Raw genomic sequence first — 22392 nt, 5'->3', positions numbered from 1 at the left:
GGTCTGCACCCAGCCATGGCAAAAGGGTCACGATGGCTGGAGGAGAGTTTTCTGTCATCCTCATTGCAGGCAGCTCCGTCCCCGGGGCCACCTTGGCTTGTGAGAAGGTTAGCTGTATTAATTGTCAGTGCCGACAAGATTTGGTTTTGCTCACTCTGTACTCCTTGAGCTGTCCCTGGATGGTGTCCAGGTGCACCCGGGTCCAGGTCAGAGCAATGGCAGTGCTGTTTAAAACTCTTATCCTAACATCTGTAGGCGCAGCCTTGGGATCTGAGCGTTCAGGAATAAAGCAGAGCGTACGTTAGGTACGCAGCGGTACCCCGGAGGACAGACAGACAGATGGACACCCCTCTGCCCCCCTTGCCATGGTTTTCCCATCACAGGTTGCAAACCAGGCGAGCAGCAGCCCCGCACGCCGGCTCTGCCATCTGCTGGCACCCCGGTTGGCTCTATCCGCTGGCAGCGATTTCGTGGGGATAATCATCTCCTTTTCGCCCTCCTTAAATTCCGTTTCTGAGGATTTCTAAACTTGATAAAATAAACCAGCAGCGACAGGCCAATTGTCAGCTTCCTGGCTGCCCTCGTTTGGGTCGAGCAGACCCTATGACCACACAAATACACAGAATAGCATCACTTACCTCCATCCCCCTTGCTTTCTCCTTGACCTGTGCATGCTGTAAAAGCTGACTATTGTTTTTTTAGCAGTGCTTCCACAGGAAAGAGGGAAAAACTCCCCCGTATTTCACTCAGCCAGCTATCATGAGAATATTTGTGACCCAGTAAACAGCAGGGCTGCTGCAAGAGATCACATGAGCAAGGTCTGGCTCACCCTCCTCTCCCAGTGAAGGGTTCTGGCAACTCCAGCCCCTTCCTGCTGCAGCCGGTTGGCCACCGTTAGACCCAAGAGTTACAAAACTACCTGTTCTTTCCACATCTATTAATCAATTTGGGCACAACCTGCTGTTGAGCCAGTTGGGTTTTTTACCTCCTCTTTACAGGTCACCTGCTTGTATGTAGAAAGCTGCAGTTATTTCTGAAGCAATTCAGACATGACAGGGCAGGGACTAATTTGTTCGGTTCGGGTGGTTTTTTTTTTTTTTTTAAACTTGTCCCACCCCTTGGGATACAGTCAGGAACATGTTTGTGTCTGGGACGTGATACGGGAGCTTTTGTCTCCCTGGTTCATCTCCATGTAAAACACACATGCGCAGGCTTATTTAGATCCTCACAAAACTCAATATTATTGCACAAGTTTTCAACTGAAACTAGGAAAAAAACCCCTTGTACACAGTGGTAATGCAGAGATGATGGTGCAGGCGGGTGCTTGGGGAGCTTTTCCAGTGACAGCCTCCCAGTTAGGTCCAGCTTTGCTCCCAGTGCTCAGCTCTTACCCTGACTCCCACCGTTTCTGCCCATTTTCCCTCCCGTTGCCCTGTCTCCTCTGGCAGAGGATGTGTCCCACGCACTCTCTCAGCACCAAGATTGCAGATCTGCTTGAAATTGTTGTCTCCTGTTTGTGTCTCCTTGACTTCAAGCCTAGAGTCATGGCTTAGCTACCTTACTTCTTGGTAATCCTGAAGTCTCATACCCAGGGACCCCAGTGATGCTGCAATGCAAGGAACTGATACATATTTCTTTAAAAATAAAGCTGTTGGCAGCAAACCACATTATCCTAACAGGGTAAGGATAATCGTAGTTCAGAGTCTTGGATGCTACAGGCACAGAAAGTGATACCAGTAGCCCAGAAAGAAGGTGAAAAGAGAGTTCCACAAGCTGGCTGCTGTTCTGCGTGACCAGGTGGAGGGTTTTAAAGAAAGATAAGCTGAGCCAATGGTGTGTTGTAAACAGGAGCCCAAGCTGGGGTTTAGCTGGGGCCTTATCAGAGAGGCACAAGAATCCAGTCCAGGATGAACCAAGGCCCTTTTGGCCATTCGTAGCACCTCTCATCGGAGAGGAACTCGGTGCTCTACAGATGACAGGGGCAAAAAATTTAATGCTGTTTACTAGAGTAGAGCCAGAGCTCATCTTCAGTGAAATCTTACTGTCTGCCACGCTCAAAGTGTTATCTGGGTATTGTGGAGAGCAAGGGAGAGGCTGAGTGACTTGGGTCATGCAGGCAGAGCCCAGAACAGAATCTAACGGCCAAGCCTCTTTCTTCCAATGCCTGGAACTGGGTTTTTGTGCCAAAACAAGCAGTGCTATGAACATGTCCCAGGCACAGGTGCCAACCCACTGACCTTGGGTGGGATCTTGCCCTGAAACACTTACAATCTCTGGCTGAGAAAGTACTCACAATCTTCCCCTGAATAGCCAATGACGGTGTCAGGCTCCGGGGCTCTACCAAAGTCGTTCTCTGCCTGCACTTTGATCTCGTAGGGTACGTAGATGGGTGTGTTCCAGACAACGTGCCTTGGTGTCTTCACTGTCTCATTGTACCAGCTCCCTCGGGGGTCCCTTCGCCTCCATCTCACGATGTACCTGAGGTTGGGCCCATAAGCTTGAGTTGCATTCAGAGGCTTAATGGACCAAAACAGAAAAAGAAAGTGAGAAGGAGCAAGAGCAACTATATTTCTCTGCCACGGAGCTCCAACAAGTTCTGTCCAGCAGCTGGTTCCTATTTCATGCTCCATCAGTGAATCTCAAAGGAGGTCAGTACTTTTGTTCCCAGAGAGAGACATACCTAGTCCTTGCCCTCCAGGTCCAAGGCAGGACTGAGAACCGTATCTTTATATTCCAGTCCATACTCCCACTGCAATTTCTATCCTCCTTACAGATGCTGGCTTATTTGTGGATGACACCTGCTGGTCCACAAAGAAAAGCAAGAGCTGGCCTGTAAGCCCTGTATACTGCTTAAGGAATCAAGACTTGAGCACCCTGCCTAACCCGTATCTGTGATCCAGCATCTTTTCTTTGGCTTACATAGTTGCAAGTTATTGTTTTTATCACAAACCTTCTTCTAGGCACTAACAACGGCCTCTCTTGGAGATGCATCTTCTGCTTTTTATTTCCTTTATGATCATTAAGGTTATGGTATTCTGTGTGGTACAGCACACGTGCTAGAGATGCTGAATTCTCTGCATCTTAACATCTGTGACCGTAATGATAAGATGCTGGGTGACTGACAAGCACTAAGGAAGAACTCACCGTCCAGGTTATCTCCATGTTGTTTTTTTGGGTCCCTGCACCTTGAACTCCTGTTGGATTAATTTCAGGACCTGAAATTCACATTGGAAAAAAAAAACAAAAAAACAAAAGAGTTCATACTGTTGAAAAATGACCATTTGAGCGGTTAAAAACCCTTCACTGTGCAAGCCAGAAGTACTTCCAAGACAGAAGTTAATGGCCTGATTTTTCCAGAAGTTCCCATTCAGGTTAATGGAACATGAGACTCTCAGCACTCTTGAAAACCAGGTCATTTATTTAGGAGCCTCCTTTTTTTTTTTTTTTCCCCCCCAAATGTCCTAAATCTTTGAAAGACAGCCATTGTGAAGCAACCCCAGGAGCCGAGTCTGACACTTTTGAATCTGAAACAAGAAGAGCAATGTCGAAAGCCAACACTAGATGCCAGTAGATATTGCAGAAGTATCTCTGCTATGGTTAAATTAAGGAATGCAGCAAAACTACTCTGCTTCTTGTGAATTCCTCATGGGAATTTTCCCAAGTATTCTACAACGTACAAAGCACTGGGCACACAAACTGAAGACCCGAGTCTTGGTCGTGGACTGGAGCACACTTTACTCCTGCATCGATCTGGGCTCCTGGCCAGCTCTAGCAGTGGACAATGAATTAGCAATTTTGGAACAAAATGCCTTTTACTTGTGGCCAGTTTACACTTGAGTCTAATTTTCCAAGAGACTTCTGAGCTTCCTGTGGGTCAGGAAGGATGAAAGACTTTCTTTAGAAAGCTGCTCTGTAAGGTGAACCCGGGCTTTCCTTCAACAGATTCTGCTGGAGTGACCTTTGCATAAATCTTTCTGTTTGAGTTTTGCTGCTCTGCAGAATATCAGTCACGGGTTTGAGGATGCAATATATAAAATTACACCCCAGCACATGACTGCATGGACCAGCTCATTCCCTCGCCTGTGTAAATCTGTTTCTGTCACAAGAGCTGCGATCATATACCACGAGGGAAGAGTCTACACCAAGAGCGGTGGCCAGACGCTAAGAACAACGTCAAGTCACCGCGGTGAGAGGGACGGTGCGACGGTACTCACGTGCCCCGTTGGTCTGGTAGCGTTCGGAGGGCACGCTGGGCACGCTGCTGCCCACGTCGTTCACCGCAATCACCCGAAACTGGTAGTTGACATAAGGAGAGAGTCTCAGGACGGCCGAGTTGACGCTCCCGGGGTATCTGGAGTGGTTATGCCAGATGCCAGGTTGGAACCGGTCCTCCTCAAACTGGACGAGGTAGTCTGGGGGAGAGGATGGAGAGGTGGGGTTAAGGGCTCTGCCCACAAGGAAAGTTTTCCCTCCACTGTGCAGAAGAAAGCGGGAGGGATACAGGGCAGAGGGTGCGGCGGCTGACCTGTGATGGGGCTGTTGTTGTCATCGCCGGGAATCCACGTCAGCCGCACGCTCCTCTCGGCCAGGTCTGTCAGCTCCAAGTCACGGGGCTCGTCGGGTCGTTCTGTTGGCCGAGTAACGAGACAAATTAGTCTGGGATTGTCCCAGGAGCTGGGAGTCCCAGTTCCCATCGCTTCTCCCGGGAAGGGAAGCCCTGGCCGTCTTCGCCCAGACCCGTGGGAGGACACACGCTCTGTGGCACGATTCACATCCTGCAGCTCTTGGTGGACCAGTGCAATTTTTAAAATACAAACGTACTAATTGTGCCTTGTCTTGAAACCCTACCTGCTCCCTGTACAACTGATGTTATCTGGCGGTGGAAGCACAATATAGTGGCTTAGCAAGGGGGATATACAGTCTTAAAACTACACACAGCTGTCCAAAAATAAATGCAAACAAATGGAGCAGAAAGGACATAAAGCCTCAATGAAAATACATACTTGTTAGAAATATTCTGGGCGCAATTCTGGTTTCTTTGTCTGGTCACAACCCACATGGTTGCACAGAACCAGCTTATGCAGTAACAGTCACAGTAAGAACTTCTTTCCAGGTAAAGGTCAAGGGATTCAATGTGAGTTTTTTAATCCCATCAGGGCTCACCATTTCCAGGTATGGGTAAAGTGACTCTTGCACTCAGGAATTGGCACTGTGGGACACGCAATGATGTGGCACAGGACCTTTCTACCCACGGCCATCTGGATGGGTTTTCAAGGACATCTTAGACAGGACTTGGAAGCATCAGCTCCCACCTTTTCCAGCCGCTACACCTAGATTTTCTGTTGGCGTTATTGGCAAGGCAAAACAAAATCAATTTACAAAATAAAATGAACCAAATGAATTAGTGATGATTACCTTTCGGTAAGTCTCTCAAACGGTTAGCAGGGACAGCTGCAAGGTAAGACATTGGTTGTTAACGGTGTTAGGTTAGTCATTAAGCTTGGGTGGCCAAAGGAGCACCTGCCAAATATAAAGTTACACACAGAGTTACAGATTTCAGAAGGATCCAGTCCTGGCTGGGGACCAGAATAGGTACATCCTTCCCCAGAGACCTCCAGGCGCGCTCTGCACACCTTTATTCATACTTGTGGTACCCAGCAAAGGGGGAGCTTCAGCCTGCTATAGAGTTAATTAGCTATTAAGGGAAAAGGAAAGGAAATAAATCAAGCCTAGTCGAATTATTAGGGATGTGGGATTCATAGTGCACTCTGACTTTTGTAGGGCACTGTGGGTCTATGCCAGTGGTGCCAGCAGGTTGGGGCACTCCCGTGAATGCAGCACATCAGCAAGATCTGAGGTGGCCAAGAGGAGGGATTGATAAATCTGTGTGTTGCAAGTACAATCTCACATCGTATGTAAACGGGCATGAGGAATGGGCTTAGGTCTGTCACTCCCTATGGTGAGAGTGAGGAGTGGCTCATTCACCCCCAGGCTTCCAGTGTTGCTCAACACCCTGACATTCAGTTAAATTCGCTTGCAAATTTAGGACTGTTCTCACAGAGCTTCAGCATCCACATTTGGATATTTTTAGCTCTGTGTAATAGCTACTCTTTTTTTTTTTTTGGTCTCAAATGCAAGTTTCCTTTGACTCAAATTCAATGCCATTGTCTGAGTCTGAGATTAGACAGCACGTCCTTGCCGAGTCCTGCAGCAACGGAACAATTGCTCTGCCAGCATCTCCCTGAGCATCTCTGCTTCGGAGGACAATTCTGTGATCACAGATCACCCTTTCAGCCTGACCTTGAAGTCAGTCTGTTGTATTAAAACTGAAGCACTTTGCTCTGTGTCAGTACGCTGGGAGGACAGCTTTACCCAGTACAGTGAGGTAGGCTTTAGCCGAGTCCTTGTCCAGCTCCGTGCTAGCTACGCAGGTGTAATCCCCTTGGTCCTTTTCAGCCACGCCATATATTGTCAGACCATCATCTTCTTTCTTCATCCTTAAAGGCATAAAAATGATAATCACACAGCTGTGCCTAAGCACATTAGGCAGGAGGATTGAGGTCTAACAGTTCTCTCATAAAACACATAAAAAACCCAAACAGAACAGGAGTAAGTCTCTGGTCTGAAGATTTTATCAGCTAAGGATGTGTTGAGTTATTCTTAGAAACCTCATTTCCTAAGAAATCAGCGAGTGTGCTCTGGTATATATCTGGAATAATCACATTTTTAGGAAAACAGTGACCTCTGACTGTCTCATGTCCTGTGATCAGAGCTCACTTCATGAGGAGGGAGTCAGCTATGGAAAGGAAATTACAACTGTGCCACTCACAGCAGATAAACATTAATTTTGACGTAGCTTGTTATTAACCCACCCGTTTTATCAAGATGTCCCAAAATATCTGTAAATAAAACCTATGGTCAAAGTCTTGATTTACGGGTAAGTCAATTTTAATTGCTCGGCAATGTCTGTTGGAAGGAGCTAGTAACATTAAAAGCATCAAGAACAGCAAATGTTGCCTAGATGGGAACTTGATGTTTATCCATGTTATCCCTGGTGACTCCTGAAACGTTCTGTAAAAAGTCCAACAATTCTGGGAGAGAAAACCCATGAAACTGCTAAACACAGACCTGTTTCCAATGTACAGGGGTGCATCATCCTTCAGCCAGGTGACTGTGAGTTTCAGCGTAGGGTCGTGCTTTATACGGCAGTGGAGGCGAAGCATGGAGCCCCTCTTCACCACTTGATCTTCTGGTCCTCTCACAATCCTGGTTGGGTCTGCACAAAGTCAGAAAGAAAGCGCTGGGCACCGAACTGCTGGGTCTCAGCTCAGGAACTCAGCGTTACTTGGAAAGGACAAGCATGCGTGTCAAGTGTGTGTCCAGCTTGCTGTAATGAGCTGTCTCCAATACAAATGCTTGCAAATAAATTGATTGAAGCAGCCATTAATTCATGCTGACCCTTTAAAAAATACCCAGTTTTCTGAGTCAGCAATCAGTTTTGCTGAACAGGGAAAGCCTCGGTGGAAACTTGATTCAGAAAATGTTTTATTGCCATCAGCTAACCCTGAGGAACACTTTTTGTGTTTCTTTTTGCATCGCTCATGGCATCTCACAGCTCAGTACCCACACCAAGCCGTTCTACAGCTTCAGTATATCCACAGCCTTGATTTTTTCCAACGTTAAAAGGGAATACCATTTTCTGGGTTCCAGCTCCAAATTACATAGTGCCTGTCCTGCTGACAGACTGCTAGAGCACACAACCAACCCTCCCTTAACTTATTATTTCTGCTGCAAGTTGGAGAAGATTCAAGAGACCGTTCTGACCTAGAGCCCTTCCTGCCCCTACCTTTGACCTCCAGGCGAACCTGGGCCTCCGCTTTACCCAGGATGTTGGTGGCCACACAAGTGTAGATGCCCTGGTCCTCCTTCCGAGCCATGGTCATCTCCAAGCTCCCGTTCTCGTGCGCCTTGTAGTTTCCTCCATCCAGCGTGTTCCCCTGGCCGTTCTTAAACCTCACAACACCACAAAGTGCTATTGTAAGGGAAGAAAGAGCAGGAAACCTCCCCTTCCCACCCCTCCGGACTGGCAGGGGACGTGCTGCAGCTCTTACCATCTCAGGGTGGGGATCGGTGAGCCGAAGAAGGGGCAGTCAAGCCGGGTCCTGTTGTTTTGAATGACCTTGATGAGCTGATTGCGGGGGGCCAGTATCCGTGGAGGCACGTCTGCAAACAGCAAAAATCGCAGCCATTGAGAAAGAAAAAAAAAAACAGTTTCCAGACCGCTGCTCCCTTTCCAGTCTTTTCATCCACCCTCCCTTCTCTTTTGTTCACTCTTCCTTGTCGGCACTTTCAAGACTCAGTAGAGCTTCTCCATTCCCTCTCATCTCTCCTTCCCTTTCTAGCCTCGCTACGTGAATCACATCTTAGTGCCAACAGGACTTGCTCAGCCTTGCCTGGCTTTGCAGGTCTGTGACAAGGGACTTCTGCTCCAAAGCCTGGTTGCAGAGGTCACGTACCTTTGTGCATTAGCCTTGGAGCAGCTAACAACAAAGAGGAAAGCAAACAGAGGACTCTTGCAGGGAAAACTTGAGTACAGAGTGTTCATCTTCCACAAGCACTTACCCAGGACACTGACAAAGGCGTTGGCGAGCAGGTAGCCATGCTCGTTGGAGGCGTTGCACTGGTACACGGCACTGCTGCCGATCTGGGTATCTCGGAATACAATGGTGTCTCCAGACACCTCTCGACTCGGGTTGGGGGGAGAAGCTTCAAAACAGAGAGTGCTCTTTAAATTAAATTTTAAATTAGAATTCACAAGACAGTATCATTACGCATCTTTCCATCTCAGCCCAGATAAAACCAGACGACGGTATGTGACCTTCCCAGCCTACAAAGGTTCAACTGGCCTCGTCTCAGACAAGCAGGTGGTTTATGTGCTGCAGTGCTGGAGCCCACGTACGCTGCTCAGTGGGGTGCCTGGCACCCCGACAGCAGCTCTGGCACTCGTGGTCAGCCATGAGATCCCGGGCTAGTTTTTTTTGTAAAAGAGGCACAGACTCTCCCTTGCTCACCTTCTATAGGCTCACCGTTGACCAGCCACTGTATCGCAGGCTTGGGGTTCCCATTGGCTCGACACACCAGCCTGCCGTCCTCACCAGGGGCCAGAATGAGGTTTTGGGGTTCATCCAACCAGTATGGAGCAGCTTTAAAATACACCAACGCACCAGTTATAGATGCAGCAGTCCTACCCCATCCAAAATCCCCTCTCCGCTGCTCCCTGCTGAACTAAGACAACGAAAATATTGTCCTCAAGTGCAGCGAGGGTGGAGAGTCCTCTTCCCCCCGCTCTTTGGCCACACAAAACCACAACCATTGATGTCAGTGAAGCTCTGCCGAGTTACACCACCTGAGATCTCATCTCACGCTGCTTTTAGGTCAGTTTGGGCAAGCAGCAAGTATGGCTGGATACAGCCCAGAGACAGCCCCCACAGAAAGCCCCTGCTGGCCCTTTCAACAAATCGGAGCATCCCCTCCCGTGCACGTCCCCTCACAGCTGCTGGTTGCGAAGGTAAAAAAGATGGCAAGGTAAAGATGACGTACCCTTCACTCTCACCGAGATCGTGTGGCGGATGCTGCCCATCTTGTTCGATGCCAAGCAGAAATACTCCCCAGAGTCTTCCTCGGAGACGTTGGAAATACGAAGAGCCTTGTTAAAGTTTTCCAGCTTGGTTTTGCCTGCTGGGAGCTCTCCTCCTTTCTTGTACCACATGATGTCTGGTGCTGGTCTAAGGAGAGGGGAGGAGATAAATGCTTTTGCAAGACAAGAAAATGACTCCTAAGAAAACAGTTGATAATCCTGCACTGGGAACCATTCACACTCAGGCAGGAGGACTGATCCAGTGACCGGGCCACTCTCCTTCCTACCACAGTCCCTAAACCAGGTCCCCAAGCATCACCAGGTGATGAGAAGCAGGGTCCATCTTACGCCTCGTGCTTGGGGATGCAGAGCGCTGATCTGGCAGCGTGTGCAGGCAGCGCAGGCAGCTCACTCCAGGAGGGCTGCCAATGTCTGACATGAGCCCAGGACGCTTCTGCAGGCACATGGACCACAAATGTCCTCACCCGCAGTTTATACAGTGTGGTGAGGAGCACCCAGGAGATTTGAAAATAGCTATAAGGACAAACCAGTGGGGAATTATCCCTGGACAGCAAGTGTCTGAAGACACCTGCTTGTCTGGGCAGTGCTGCAAAACTCAGCTCTCCTCTTTGCTCCATGCTCTTATGCTTCAAGCAGGTTATGAGAATATTATTAACAGCAGTTAAAAGGAAAGGAGTGATCCCCTTTTCCTAGCCAGAGGTATTCCCACAGCACCTTGGTCCCAGGCCATCCCACTGGAGGCTGCTGGGGACCACCCTGTCCCCACTTTCCCTGGGCAGGCAGCAGTACGTACACTCCTGAAGCAATGCACTCCAGCAAGAGGTCCACCCCTCGGAGCACCATCTGACTGCTTGAGGTCCCGTAGGGATACATGAAGCTGGGAGTTGTTTCCGTAATCCCTCGGGCTGAAATCAGCAGGAGAGGAAAAAACAAACAAAACAAAATGCTTTTAAACTCTCCTTTGCTGCAACAATGGGGAGGGTATGTGCAGGGCCAGAAATACACGGTGTTTTTGGGGGGAGGCTGTCAAGTTCCTGGCCAAGCCTGGGATACTGAACTCACCCAGAAGTGTACCTGGAAAGTAGAGAAGGGCTCAAGGTAATTTTAATTTTTAAAGTAAAAAAAAAAAAAGGGTAGAGAGAGGATGCTTGGCAGGCAGGGAGGTAAAGAAGCAGCAGAGGATGGGCGGAGGGAGCTGAGCCACGGGGATGGTGCATCAGGAATGTCCCCGCACCGTCAGCTCCCGCCCCCCCCTGCCTCTAGCACAGAGAAATGGGCTGAAATCGGATGAGACTTGGAAATACTGATGGACAGAACATGTAATGAAGGACAAAAGGAACAAATGGACACAGGAAGGGTTTACTCAGACAACTGAGATCTCCGAGATACGGAGGATCCTGGCGCTGTCTGGGGCTCTAGCAGCACCAGGGAGGTTTCCCACCCTTCCTAGGAGCTGTGGGGCCCGGAAGGACAGTGCCCTTTGGAAAGGAACAACTTGGCGACCAAAATGACAAATTTCAGGACTGGACAGGAAAATTTAACAGGAAAGAAACAGGGGGACACGCAAGACAACTCTCTACAGATACACACAGAAAAGGTCTCCTTGTAGGGGAAAAAAATTATTAATGGAATAAATTCCATTAATAAGTGGAATTATTAAACTAGATCTGGATCAGTGAGGACAAAACAGGATGAGATGGGCTTAAAAGCAGCAGTAGCAGAGACGGAGGTTATGAGATTAGGAAAGGGGACAGAATGGCCAGGGTTGACACAGGGTCACTACAAATACCAAAGTGATGCGTGGGGTGAGCCCACCCCGGTGCAGGAGCAGGATCTTGGGGTGCAGCCCTGTCCCACTGCCCCAAAAGCTTCATTTGCTCTGCAAGCAGGAGGCAGGCAGACATGCCCAGCGCCGCCGGGCTTTTGAGGATGCCCACGTTTGTTTGGGAAACCTCCACCTGAGCTCTGGAAGGGGAAAAGGGGTGGGAAGGAGGAGGGGAGAGAGGGAAGGGGCAGGTCATGGAGTTCCCATCAGCCTGCCTTAAGGAAAGCCTGTGACCAGGCTCACGGGGATAAAAATCCCAACCCCAGGAGTTAAACCGTGCCTTTGAAACGCCTCCGGAGCGCAGCCACACACACATCCCACCGCTCCCCCGCGCCCACAGGTTACCAGTCCGCATGTGCTCGTCAGCAGGTTAGTCAATTATTTGATTAATGGATTACCAGGGCAGGCAAATCTTGATCTTATCGTGAAGGGCCAGCTCTCTGGGCAGGCACATGCTGCTTCTGGAGAGGATCTCATTCCTGGTTAAAACCAGCCCGCCCATGCCCAGGCTCTGCTGGGGCTTGACAGAGCCAGTGGCTGGGTTTAAAGCCAGTATTTATCAACAGCTCCCACACCTCCAGCCAGACTCATGAACTTCTCTCTTCTCATGCGATTAGGAAAGTTGGATATTAGTTTATAAGCCAATTTTGGCTTTTATTTGCCAACGGTCTGCAGCCTGTTTGAACAGGCTGTAAGCTTCACTCCCACTATGAACCCATTTGCTCTGGAGCCCGGGGCATAACTAGAAGAGATAAGCAGCAGTGCAAGCCAAATTTTACGAGCCATATATTAATGATGAAAATTAAAAATAAGGGAGATAAATTAGTATCCTACCCACTTGTTTAATAAACCTAACAGCAACACTGCATAGCTGATAAGCTTTTTGCCTTAGTATAGCACCACTAATAAATATTTTGCTGTTTATAACAGGGAGTGGCCAGAAATTCTCCCAGGCAGAGGTACTGCTCCAGCTCTGAACTTGCAGCAGCCACAGCTGGAAGCTGTCAGACAAATAGCAACATCTCACTCATCTGTTTGCAGGGAACAGCACTGGAAAAATAAATCCCATGGCTATTTATTTCTGCTCAGAAATAGACTCTGCTTCCAATATACTGCTGCTGTTGTCCCTGCCTCTATGGAACTGGACCCGTTCAGCTGTGAACAGGATATCCCAGAAAGAGCCACTTCTCACCCCAGAGCATCCAAGTGCCCCCTCCCCACAGCCCTGACCTGATGGCATTTAAAAATTTTACATCTAAAAATTTTACATCAACTTGCATTTCTACTGAAAGGCGATAATAGGAATATGCACATCCAGACTCATCCCATCTGTTCGCCTCCTGCACAGCTAGCCAGCTTTAAAACATCCCGCAGGTTTGCCAGAAGGAAAAAAAAAAAAAAAGAGAGAAAAAAGCATAAAACAGACTTTAATTTCCATTTTAAAAAAAGGTGAGAAACTTCTGCTAATAAAATATTCAGTTAATCCTTTTAGAACATTTTTCCTTCATAATTGCAGACAGTTTGCTTTGTCAATTGAGCTTTGCAGCAAGGAGATCACTGCACCCCCTACGAGCCATGGGGAGAAGGGCTCGGTGGCATCTCCCACGATCAGCCCGGCCCTCGAGCGCAGTTTGAGACAAACTGCTCGTGCCCCACGTCTGTGCCAGCACGTCCCACGTCCCCGAGGCGAGCTCGGGCACACGCACACCCATCGCAGACTGGCAGGGAAGGGGACTCGCAGCCTCCCGCTGCTTTGCTGCGCGGCGCCCGCCCGCCCCAGCTCTGCAGAGCCCTTTGCAGCTGGCTCTGGAGCTGAGCCCACACCGTAGGGACCAGCACCCCAAAGTAGAGGGTCCAAGAGCCCCAAGTCTCCCAAACACCTAAAAACACTTGCGAGACCGATGTCCCTCTTCCCCACACCCCTGCCTTAAGTCCCTCCTGTGCTGCAGCTGGTTCCCGTGGCCAGTTTGGCCAGACTGGTCATTCCAGGGAGAAACATGGGGTTAGCAAAAACAAAAAGAGCTGAGGATAAGAATTTTTTTTACCAGTTCATTAACTATTAAGAAATTTCTGGGTTGGAGCTCAGGTTTGCACAGGGGCCTGAGTGGGTGATTTGAATCCACTGCACCCGGAGTGTTCCAGGGGATGTGAAGTACAAGTAGCCCACATAACGCAAAGAGTTCATCCTATGCACCTATGAATAGAAATCTGGAGAAACCTCTGAGACTGTGCAGATAAGGCCTCATTTTCCTAACCAAGTGACTATTAAGCATCCCTTTTCCCTGAACAATGACATGCAGTGGAAGATCAAGGAGCCCACGACCACCACGGTGATTTTCCCTCCTGAACCAGTGAGGGCTGCAAACACAGAAGTGGTGCCCAGCCAGCGTGAAGGCATTCTGTTTGAAATGCAAACATCATTTACACTGCTGAGGTGCAAGATATATTTACAGGAGAGCTCGCCACTGGATTTCTCTTTTGTCCCTGGCCCTGCGTGCCTGCGAGAGGAATCACCCCTCACTCACCTCTCGTTGAGGCATGAGGCGGTTTATGCGGGTCCCATTGAAGCTAATTTTGCTGGCAATCCCCTTTCACAGCCATTTCTACAAATATTTTCAGACTACACCCAGCTCATTTGCTGCCACCAGTATTTCCTCGGAGGCTGATTCCTCTGTTGAGCCTTCCCCAGCTCTCCAGCATCCTCAGAAACCTCCCACTCCTGGCTGCCAGTAAGATGCCAACACCCAGGTTCCTGCAGCGGGGAAGGGATGCCCGGGCTCCCTGCCGGGGCCACTGAACTCAGTGCCCCTCGCTTGGCACGTCCTCCTCACACTCCAACTCTCTCTGCTTTTAGCTGGCAAAAGCACTCCTTGTCCCCAAAAGTCCCTGTGGAAGAAGAAAATGTGCCCTGGATCATGCGGGGAACAGACAAACCCGTGGCTCTGGGTGGAAGAGGGTGAGACAACATCTGAGCAGGATTTTGCTGCAGGGTACGGCCGGGGACCAGCACAGGGCACGGCTGGGGTTGTCCCCATCCCACTGCCACACAACCCCGGTCCCCATAAGCAGCAAGAGGGGCAGAAGGCAAATCCTGCCCACCACAGCGCCGGGCCTTGGGGCAGTCGGACTCCGTGGTGGTCTTTGGTGAGGCATTTACATCCCTGGTAGTGCCTGTGCTCTCAGCATCACCCAAAAACAGCCCCATCTCCCTGCTCCCTGACAAGCCCCTGCTGCCGCCCAACTCTGCCCATGTTATCCCGTCACGTCCGTGACGCTTCCAATCTATTCTCAGGGCAGCGACCGCGCCCCGGGGAGCCGCGCGGTTCTGTGTCTGAAGCATAATTTATGAGTTTGGGATGGGCTTCTCCCAGCAAATGCAGGCTCCCGAGGTAATCTCCCTGCCCAAACAAAGGGCAAGAGCCTTGTGAAAGCATCCAACACATGTACAACCTCACCACAAAGAAACAAAGCACCCAGCTTTTAAGAAAACCAAATACTACTTTTTTTTTTTTTTTTCTCCCAGTCACTGCCTGTGTTTAGCTGCAAATACAATAGATGCTCTTTCTGAAGACAGAGAGAAGAGGGATGGTGGGTCTTATCTTTAAATCATGAGACTTTGCTGCGGACAAGCCACCTCTTCAGCGAGGAAGCAAGCTGGGCTCCTCAGCCACGCAGATGTTTTCACGTGGGCCAGATCCTATTAATCCAAATGCCTCTCAAGCTGGGCTCTGCAGATCCAGTTAATTAGCTTAAAACTCAATAATTTTAAGATGTCAAAACTCCGAGGGGGATTTTGTCCCTGTTTGGCTCGTTTTGTCCCACCCGTTTTTGCAAAGTTGAGGCCACAACCCACGAAGGGGGACATGGGCACACACGGGGGTGCGTGGGCACAGACGAAGGGCGGACGATGCTGCGAACGCGGCGGCTCGCTGCCCGGTTAGCGCGGGAGATAAGTCGGGTTAGGCAGAAAGGGGTTAAACCGTGAAGGTCTCCAGAAGCCAGCGTTGACTCACCACTGTACATGTCAGTGTGATTTCGTAAAGACGTTTCGTTATGGGGTTTCTCTGCAATAAACAAAAGACCATGAGCGTACCGAGTGCCACAAAGCGGGCAGGGGGACAGGCGATGCAGGGGGACAGAAAACAAAATAACTTCCCGAAACACAAGAGCAATGCGGACAGGCAACAGCAGGGATACAAAAGCACTCTGAGCACAGCTGCCTTCCAGGACAAACAACATAACACAGCAATAAAGGAGAGGAAAAGAGGGCTGTTTTCCTCCTACGAGATGGGAAGACAAATAAATGTATGAAAATTGTATCATAAACATCTCCTTGAAGCGTTTTTCTTTTTGGTATAAAGACATTTGTATCTTCGAAAACAACAACAACAAAAAAAAAATCAGTTCAATTTGGAGAAAATGCTTTTTCTCTCAGTTTCTACGAGGGAAACATATTCTGACTACTTTTCCCCAGCATAAAGCATAGGTTGGACACAGCGAGGCAGCAGCGTAACGGTGCAGAAAGGCATGGCAAAGATGAACAAATAAAAATAATAATTAGGCTCTAAAAGCATAATCTGCTGTAAAATCCCTTTTAATTACAAGGTAATTAAAGTAGATTGTGTTACAGCTCTTCAATAACACACTGCTCTCGTTTATTGACAACCACTGCCAGCCATCACCTATACTTGAAGAAAAAAGCTAATTGCCACCCGCGCGCTGCGAGGAGGTGGGGGATGCACCATCCTGGCCCGTGGCCACCGGAGGCTTGGCCCTCCTCAGCTCACACCCTTACCCAAAATACTGTTCTGGTGTCTGAGAACGCCCTGGTTTCCACCAGGATGTGGCACGGCCGTGTGACGGTGTCATCTGCCTACAGGAGATGCGAGAGTCTCTGCTGGCTACCATACGGTTGTTGCCCTGAGCCTTAAGTCATCAGCCACGCACCTTGTCCCTGTGCAAGGGGGTTAAGAACCCAGCAGATGCCCAAGAGCTACCTGAACCTGGATACGCCAGAGAAACTCTGCAGGGAAAGGCAGGGCTGTGTCGCTCCCCCAAGCCTTTACATTTTTCTCTTCTTGCATCCAAGGGCACGGCAATCCCGTGCAATGATTTTTCAGCAGCTGGTGACTGTTTTTTTTAAGGACAGCCAATGCTCATGGCTTAAGGCTGAGATGATTGAACAGCTTGAGACAAATACAAGCTCGTCTCCTTTGAACATTGTATGTGTAAAGAATTTTTTTGTGTCATAACAGATGAGAAATTAGAGCCTCAGTTCTTTAAATTATAAGGGCCTCTGGGGGGCTCATGGGGTGGAATTTGCATCTGATAATACAGCAGACATCTCCAAAGGAAAAGTTAAAGATAGGGTCCAGTATAATGGGAAGCCAATTCTACACAGCCTGGGAGCAAAACGCTGTGGCAGCAGCTGAGGGTAGCAGGAGGGGGAGCTTGTATCTGTCTGCACAGAAATCTTCCAGGATTTCTTCCACGTTTTTTCTAACACTTGACAAATATGTCAGGCTGGAGCCTTCGGAGGCTCAAATGATCACAGATCTTTGTTTGCCAGAATTTCTCCAGCTCAGTCCTTCCCTAACAGGTAAACGTTGGCATTTTCTGGCCAGCTCTGTAAACAGACAAATAATATTCAGAATGAATTACCTACACACGTCCCTCGCCATTAGCATAAAGCCTGTTTATAGCATTTATATTGCTGATTCTCCACTCACGCTTTGCACAGAGGAGAAGCTGTTACAATAAAAGTGCAAAACACTCCAGACCCCGTCTGCTTCTCACATCACTTTCAGGTCACTTTATAATAGAGTTACTTCTAATTTAAGCTGCTGCAAGATCAAATTAAGCTCCTAATGCTGGGATTCAGGAGCGCCTCGAGCCTGCTTTGGACAAGTGCCTGCTCCCCAAAACACAGCCTTGCATCTGCCTGCACGCACTACCCCCTACTCCCAGTCTGGCCTTACTGGGAACAGGAGATTGGGTGATGACTGGGGCTTGTAGATGCCATTTCTGTGTCGGTTGCCTATTGTGCCAGTGCTCTGCACACACACACTCCCCAAAAGAGAGCCCATGCTCTGCAGAACCTCCATCAACCCAAGAGCTTCATGTCCTGCAGCGCTCAGCTCATGTCCCCTCTGCCAGCGTCCCCACCAGCCAGCTGCCAAGAAATGTGTTAGCATCAGGAACTCTCCTCCCTTTGAGCAGTCTCGTTTCTGGAGGAGAGACTGCTGGTGGCTGGACCTGCCCGTGGAAGGGCTCTTCACCACACACGTGCTCCTCCTGTTCCCCGTGACGATGCGTGTCACCGTGGTGAAACTGAGGTCGCTGCCCATCCTGAGCACGTCCCATGTGTACGTGCTCAGACCCCAAAGGCTCAAGCCCTCCTGTCAGCACGTCCCAGAGCAAAGGAGCTACACAGCAGCTCCTGGTCAGTAGGTAAATCCTGAACTGTACAAGGTTGACACACAGTCCCCCGTGCAGCATCAGCACGTAAACCCAAGCCTGGAGCAAACCAAGGCTACTTCCAGCTTTTCAAACTAGGGAAATGTCACTTGATATTATACACTTCCCTAAAGACGGGGGGAATGCCCCATCTGCGTTGAAATGCTTTCCAGTTTATCCCAGACACACGGACTTAGCGATACCTGCATCAATCTACCTCTGCAGCCCTCAACCCATGAAGTTGTAAAGCTCCAAGATGCTGGAGGGAAACCAGCCACCTCTCCCTGCCAGGTTAGCTGTCCAAGGAGCAGCACTCCTCATCCCAAACGGTTCTTGTACTATCCTAAACAAAATGTAGGAAGCCACTCTTCCCCCTGGTAGGTCTCAGTGCTGTCAAGGACAGAAACAAGGGAGTCTGGAAGGAAAACCCTGCCCGAGAGAGGCCAGGGAAGACCCACCCTGAGCTATCAGCGTGACACTTACTGGTTTTCACCTTGAGGGTGTAGGGGTTTTTCTGTTGAATGGTGTGGGTGAAGTGGAAGCGCGCGTTGCAGCTGTAGTCGGTCTGGGCATCCTGCAGCATGACGTTGGAGAAGTACAGGTCACCGTTCTGGCCCTGGGACACGCGCTTGTCCTGGTGGATGGGCTCCATGGCTGCCGGGGAGAACAGGCATTCAGAGCAAGCCAGCTACTCCTGCGGGTGGCTGCATAAAGCAGAAACCCCGGACCCAAGCTGCGTGTGGGTGCTGCCAAGCTCTGAACGAGCAGTAGCGACCCTAAACCTAGTTATTTTAAATAAACACTGCAGGTGAGGGAAAGGCTGCCCACAGGGTCCAAAGTGGGAAGGGGGTTCCCCAACTCACAGCTGCTCATCCAGAAGATGACGGGAGAGGGCAGGCCGGGCGGCGGGTTGCACTGCAGGCTGAGCGGAGCACCTTCATCCACCTCTATCACATCCACCTTCTCCTTGGGCCACAGGGGAGACTCTGCCATGAGAAGGAAAGACACCGCTTGAAGAAAGTAGTAACTTTTCAGATCTCTTCCCGCAGGACCTGGCCCAGTTTCAATGGAGCGGCCTCAATGCAAACTTCATTTCTACATGTGCAAGACTCCCTTAAATCCATATCAAATATTTTCCTGCTAGCTACAGCCATAACCCCCGTGCCTTCCTCTCTGTCCTGTGGCTGGATACATCCCGACACAGGTAACAGATGAAAGAGGCCGAGATGTTTGAGCACTGGATATTCTCCGTGCCTCTTCTACAAAATCTCATACGATGCAAATAGTCCCTGCTCTCCTTGGGGTTGCTGGCTGCTTGCTCTGCACCACCGCTGTTACTCACTCGAAACCTGGAGGTGGATTTTACTGGAGAGAGCAGTGCCGTAGTCATTCCGGGCAAAGCACTGGTACTCGCCCTCATAGTCCTCTGGCCGTCCCCCACTGTGGAAGTCGATGACAAGCGTCCCCGAGCGCCGTCGCATGGACACTTTGGGGTCCTTCGCCACGTTGAAGAACTTCCCGTTCCGCGTCCAGGAAAAACTGCAAGCACAGGGGAGAGGTTGGTTTTGTAACCATGGACCATATTTACCCAGCAAGATCCTTACCTGTGCCGTGCAAGCCAACGGCTGGATTAGCTGATGGTGTCGATGGCAGAGCTCGACAGAGGGCAGCTCCTCCAGAGCCAGCTCTAACCCAGAGCAGAGCTTCCGCATTACAAGGGGTGTAGAGGCACTTACGTGGGAACGGGGTTCCCTTTGGCTTCACATTCAATGAAGATGTTATCCCTTGGGTCGACGATGTAGTCCTTCACGGACTGCTTGGTGATTGTGGGGGGCTGAGGCACTGAAAAGCAAATGAAAAGCCGTGAGGGGAGGGTTGTGCAAAGAGGGTGAATCCCCTCTCTGCCATCCTGCAGCAGACCCTGATGGGATTTCAGCTTCTTCCCCAGGCTGGATGTGCAATTTGTGGTTTAAAGCCCTTCAACACCTGAGGAAATCACCATAGGGGGTGTTGTAGGGGGTGCTACTCATCACCCCTTGGAGCACTGGCACTGCTTTTGGTACCAGGAAGACCCTGTTTCTCACTTGGTAACTTGGCCCCAGTAAGAAATTTCACAGTTACATCTTCCTGCTACCTCAGGTCATTTGACTGAGAGCATCCTGGCTGTGGACCTCAAAAGAGAGTGGCTGCAGCTGGGACAGGGAGCCAGAGAGACACTGGAAGACATTTACAGGTACTCCCTGTGCAAGAAAGAGGCTCGAAACCTCCCAGATTTACCCCAAAGGAGCGCAGCACTGGTGTTCAGAAGGGCAGAGCTAGCGATGTTGTAAACGTGTCAGTACATGGAGCCGAGCTCAGCACTCGTGCAAGGCTGAGGAGCCCGCTCTCCTCCGAGACGTGGCGTAAGCAATAACAAGCCTCCGCAGAAACAATATTTGCATTGCAAAGACACTGCCTGGTTGCTAGACCCGCTCCGGGGAAAGTGGCAGAGCCTAAGCACTCCTCCCAAGCTGCTCCAGCATCTCCCGGGCCTCTGCCAACATGCCTGGCTGTGCAGAAGTGGCTTGTCCTGCCCCCGGCCAGCCCCACCGCAGGAGCGGGCAATGCTGCGACGTCCACCCTGTGCCAAGCAACAGCCACCACTGGCCCCCAGCTCCGTGCAACCCCCTGCTCTGTACAGACCCCTCATGCCCTGTTTCAGCCATGCAGAGGAGATGGACACGTACACACAGAGGGTGAGGGGAACACTTACATTCACTCTGAATACTTGCTGTTATTTCCAAAGTGCAAGCGTAATGAGAAAAAGAAAAAAGGTTAATTGAAGAACTTTGTTATACACATCACGTACACAAACATAAACACGTATAGTTATTGTAGGGCTTGTAAATACTGCACACAAACCATTTTATGATTCAAGCATGTTCTAATCTACCTACTGACTGCCCACGTGGGAGAAGCTGCTTCTGAACATTCTTGTCAGCTGCCAGTGGCCTCTGCAGCGGGGGCTTTGGGGGCTAAAAGAGGGCACAGGCATATTCGCACCACTCGCCTGCAGGCATTGGTGACCCCGTGGTCCAGTGGGTTGCCCGCAGGAGTGAGCAACATTCCCCCTTCCCTATGGCCAGAGCCCCCCGCAGTTTCATTCCCCTGAGTCAGAGGCCAATACATGCCTGATAAACCCATAGCTGGCTTTTTAGGTGATGCTCAAACTCAGAGAAGCTGCCTGTAATTTAGGGAGATAAATATACCCTGTCCCCAGGACAGGGACAGGCAGGATTTTATCCGGAGAAGAAAACTTGTTAGGGTTGGGGCAGGGAAAAAGCATCTAGGCAAGCTTAAAAGAAAGAACAAATATTACGGCTCCCTCTGACAGAGGGTGAGTGAGGACTGTTTCCTCTGCCATGAGGGGACCCTGCGGCTTTATCCTGCATCTGCCCTCTCCCAAACTGCTTCTGCCCTGAAAAGATAAGGTCTGGGGAGCAAAACGCCTCCCTGGGGAGATCTCTGACTCCCAAGGTGTGTCAGCAAGGGCAGCTGGGTGCCCACCAGCATCTTGGCCCCCCAGGGCAGGTGGGGGTTCTCCCAGCCCCCTCCTGAGGGTGGGGGACCAGGCAGAGCCCACACCCCAGCCCGAAGGAGCCGATCTTGGTGGAGCAGGGAGGACGTTCACAGCCAGCGGGATGTGGTGGATGGAGCCCGGCCACTCACAGAGCCTGCGATTTGCACATCTCAGCCCCTGCACAAAGCCGGAGCAGCTGGAGCTCTTTACAGACCACCTGGTCAAACCTGCAGCAGTTGGAGGGCCGGCGATGCTTTCATTAGCTCAGTCTCGCAGACGAGCGGTGGGTAAGGGAGCCCTGATCACCAGGTGGCTTAAACAGGAGCTGAAAGCAAACCCCAAAGGCTCTGAAGGTTGGGATGGAAGTAAAAAGTAAAATGAAGTTGATGCTCCATGTGTCCAAAAGAGCCAAGGGAGGTTGGGAAGGGTCAGCTGGTGGGGACAGGCATCAGCAGGATCCCTGACCCTCACCCAGGGCTGGGAGATGCTCCTCACCCCCCTGCCCTTGGCACTGCTGTGCACAACTGCCTCTGTGCACACTATTTACAAACACCCGTCGTGCAAAGCACCCGCTCAGGACAGGACAAAAGGATGCTCTTAATTACAGTCCCAGTTTCCCACCAGCACTGGAGGGGACGATGCTGTCCTGTGGCTCTGTGCTGTGCAGCAGGGAGGAGGAGGAAGAGGAGGACACTAAGGAAACGGTGAGCTGCTGAGAAATGGTGAGCTGCTGCAGGCTGCCTTGAGCATTTCTCCACCAGCTGTCAGCATTTCTCTTGCTTTCCTAAGGTCACGTTACATTTAAGTAGCAAAATTACTCCTTTCCTGACGCAAAGCACAAGAAATGGCAGAAGGTGGCTGTTTGCAGACCCGTTCCGTTTTCCCCAAATGCAC

At 50.2% G+C, this 22392-nt stretch overlaps 1 protein-coding gene across 22 annotated transcripts in view; it reads right to left on the bottom strand.

The window, feature by feature from the left end:
- NFASC (neurofascin) overlaps positions 1-22392 on the bottom strand; it is a 95661-nt gene that overhangs the window by 34604 nt on the left and 38665 nt on the right. For 7 of the 22 annotated variants that reach the window (XR_012626339.1, XM_074849932.1, XM_074849939.1 and 4 more), the window contains exons 3-22: positions 20692-20709; positions 19676-19781; positions 19282-19478; positions 18803-18925; positions 18423-18593; positions 15497-15547; positions 10452-10563; positions 9601-9785; positions 9072-9203; positions 8623-8766; positions 8112-8223; positions 7847-8013; positions 7129-7276; positions 6373-6497; positions 5416-5451; positions 4526-4627; positions 4215-4412; positions 3145-3215; positions 2294-2516; positions 155-270 (exon numbers count right to left, since the gene is read on the bottom strand). Coding sequence is in view for 21 of the 22 variants with exons in the window: in XM_074849932.1 (XP_074706033.1) it covers positions 155-270; positions 2294-2516; positions 3145-3215; positions 4215-4412; positions 4526-4627; positions 5416-5451; positions 6373-6497; positions 7129-7276; positions 7847-8013; positions 8112-8223; positions 8623-8766; positions 9072-9203; positions 9601-9785; positions 10452-10563; positions 15497-15547; positions 18423-18593; positions 18803-18925; positions 19282-19478; positions 19676-19781; positions 20692-20709 (2537 nt within the window). In the remaining variant the exon portion in view is untranslated. The remainder of the gene's footprint in view (positions 1-154; positions 271-2293; positions 2517-3144; positions 3216-4214; positions 4413-4525; positions 4628-5415; positions 5452-6372; positions 6498-7128; positions 7277-7846; positions 8014-8111; positions 8224-8622; positions 8767-9071; positions 9204-9600; positions 9786-10451; positions 10564-15496; positions 15548-18422; positions 18594-18802; positions 18926-19281; positions 19479-19675; positions 19782-20691; positions 20710-22392) is intronic. The other 15 variants (XM_074849941.1, XM_074849948.1, XM_074849949.1 and 12 more) reach the window with 9 other exon arrangements.

The sequence above is a fragment of the Strix aluco genome, chromosome 25 (genome assembly GCF_031877795.1).
Source record: "Strix aluco isolate bStrAlu1 chromosome 25, bStrAlu1.hap1, whole genome shotgun sequence".
Classification (NCBI taxonomy): domain Eukaryota; kingdom Metazoa; phylum Chordata; class Aves; order Strigiformes; family Strigidae; genus Strix; species Strix aluco.
This window is presented reverse-complemented; position numbering and strand designations above follow the sequence as displayed.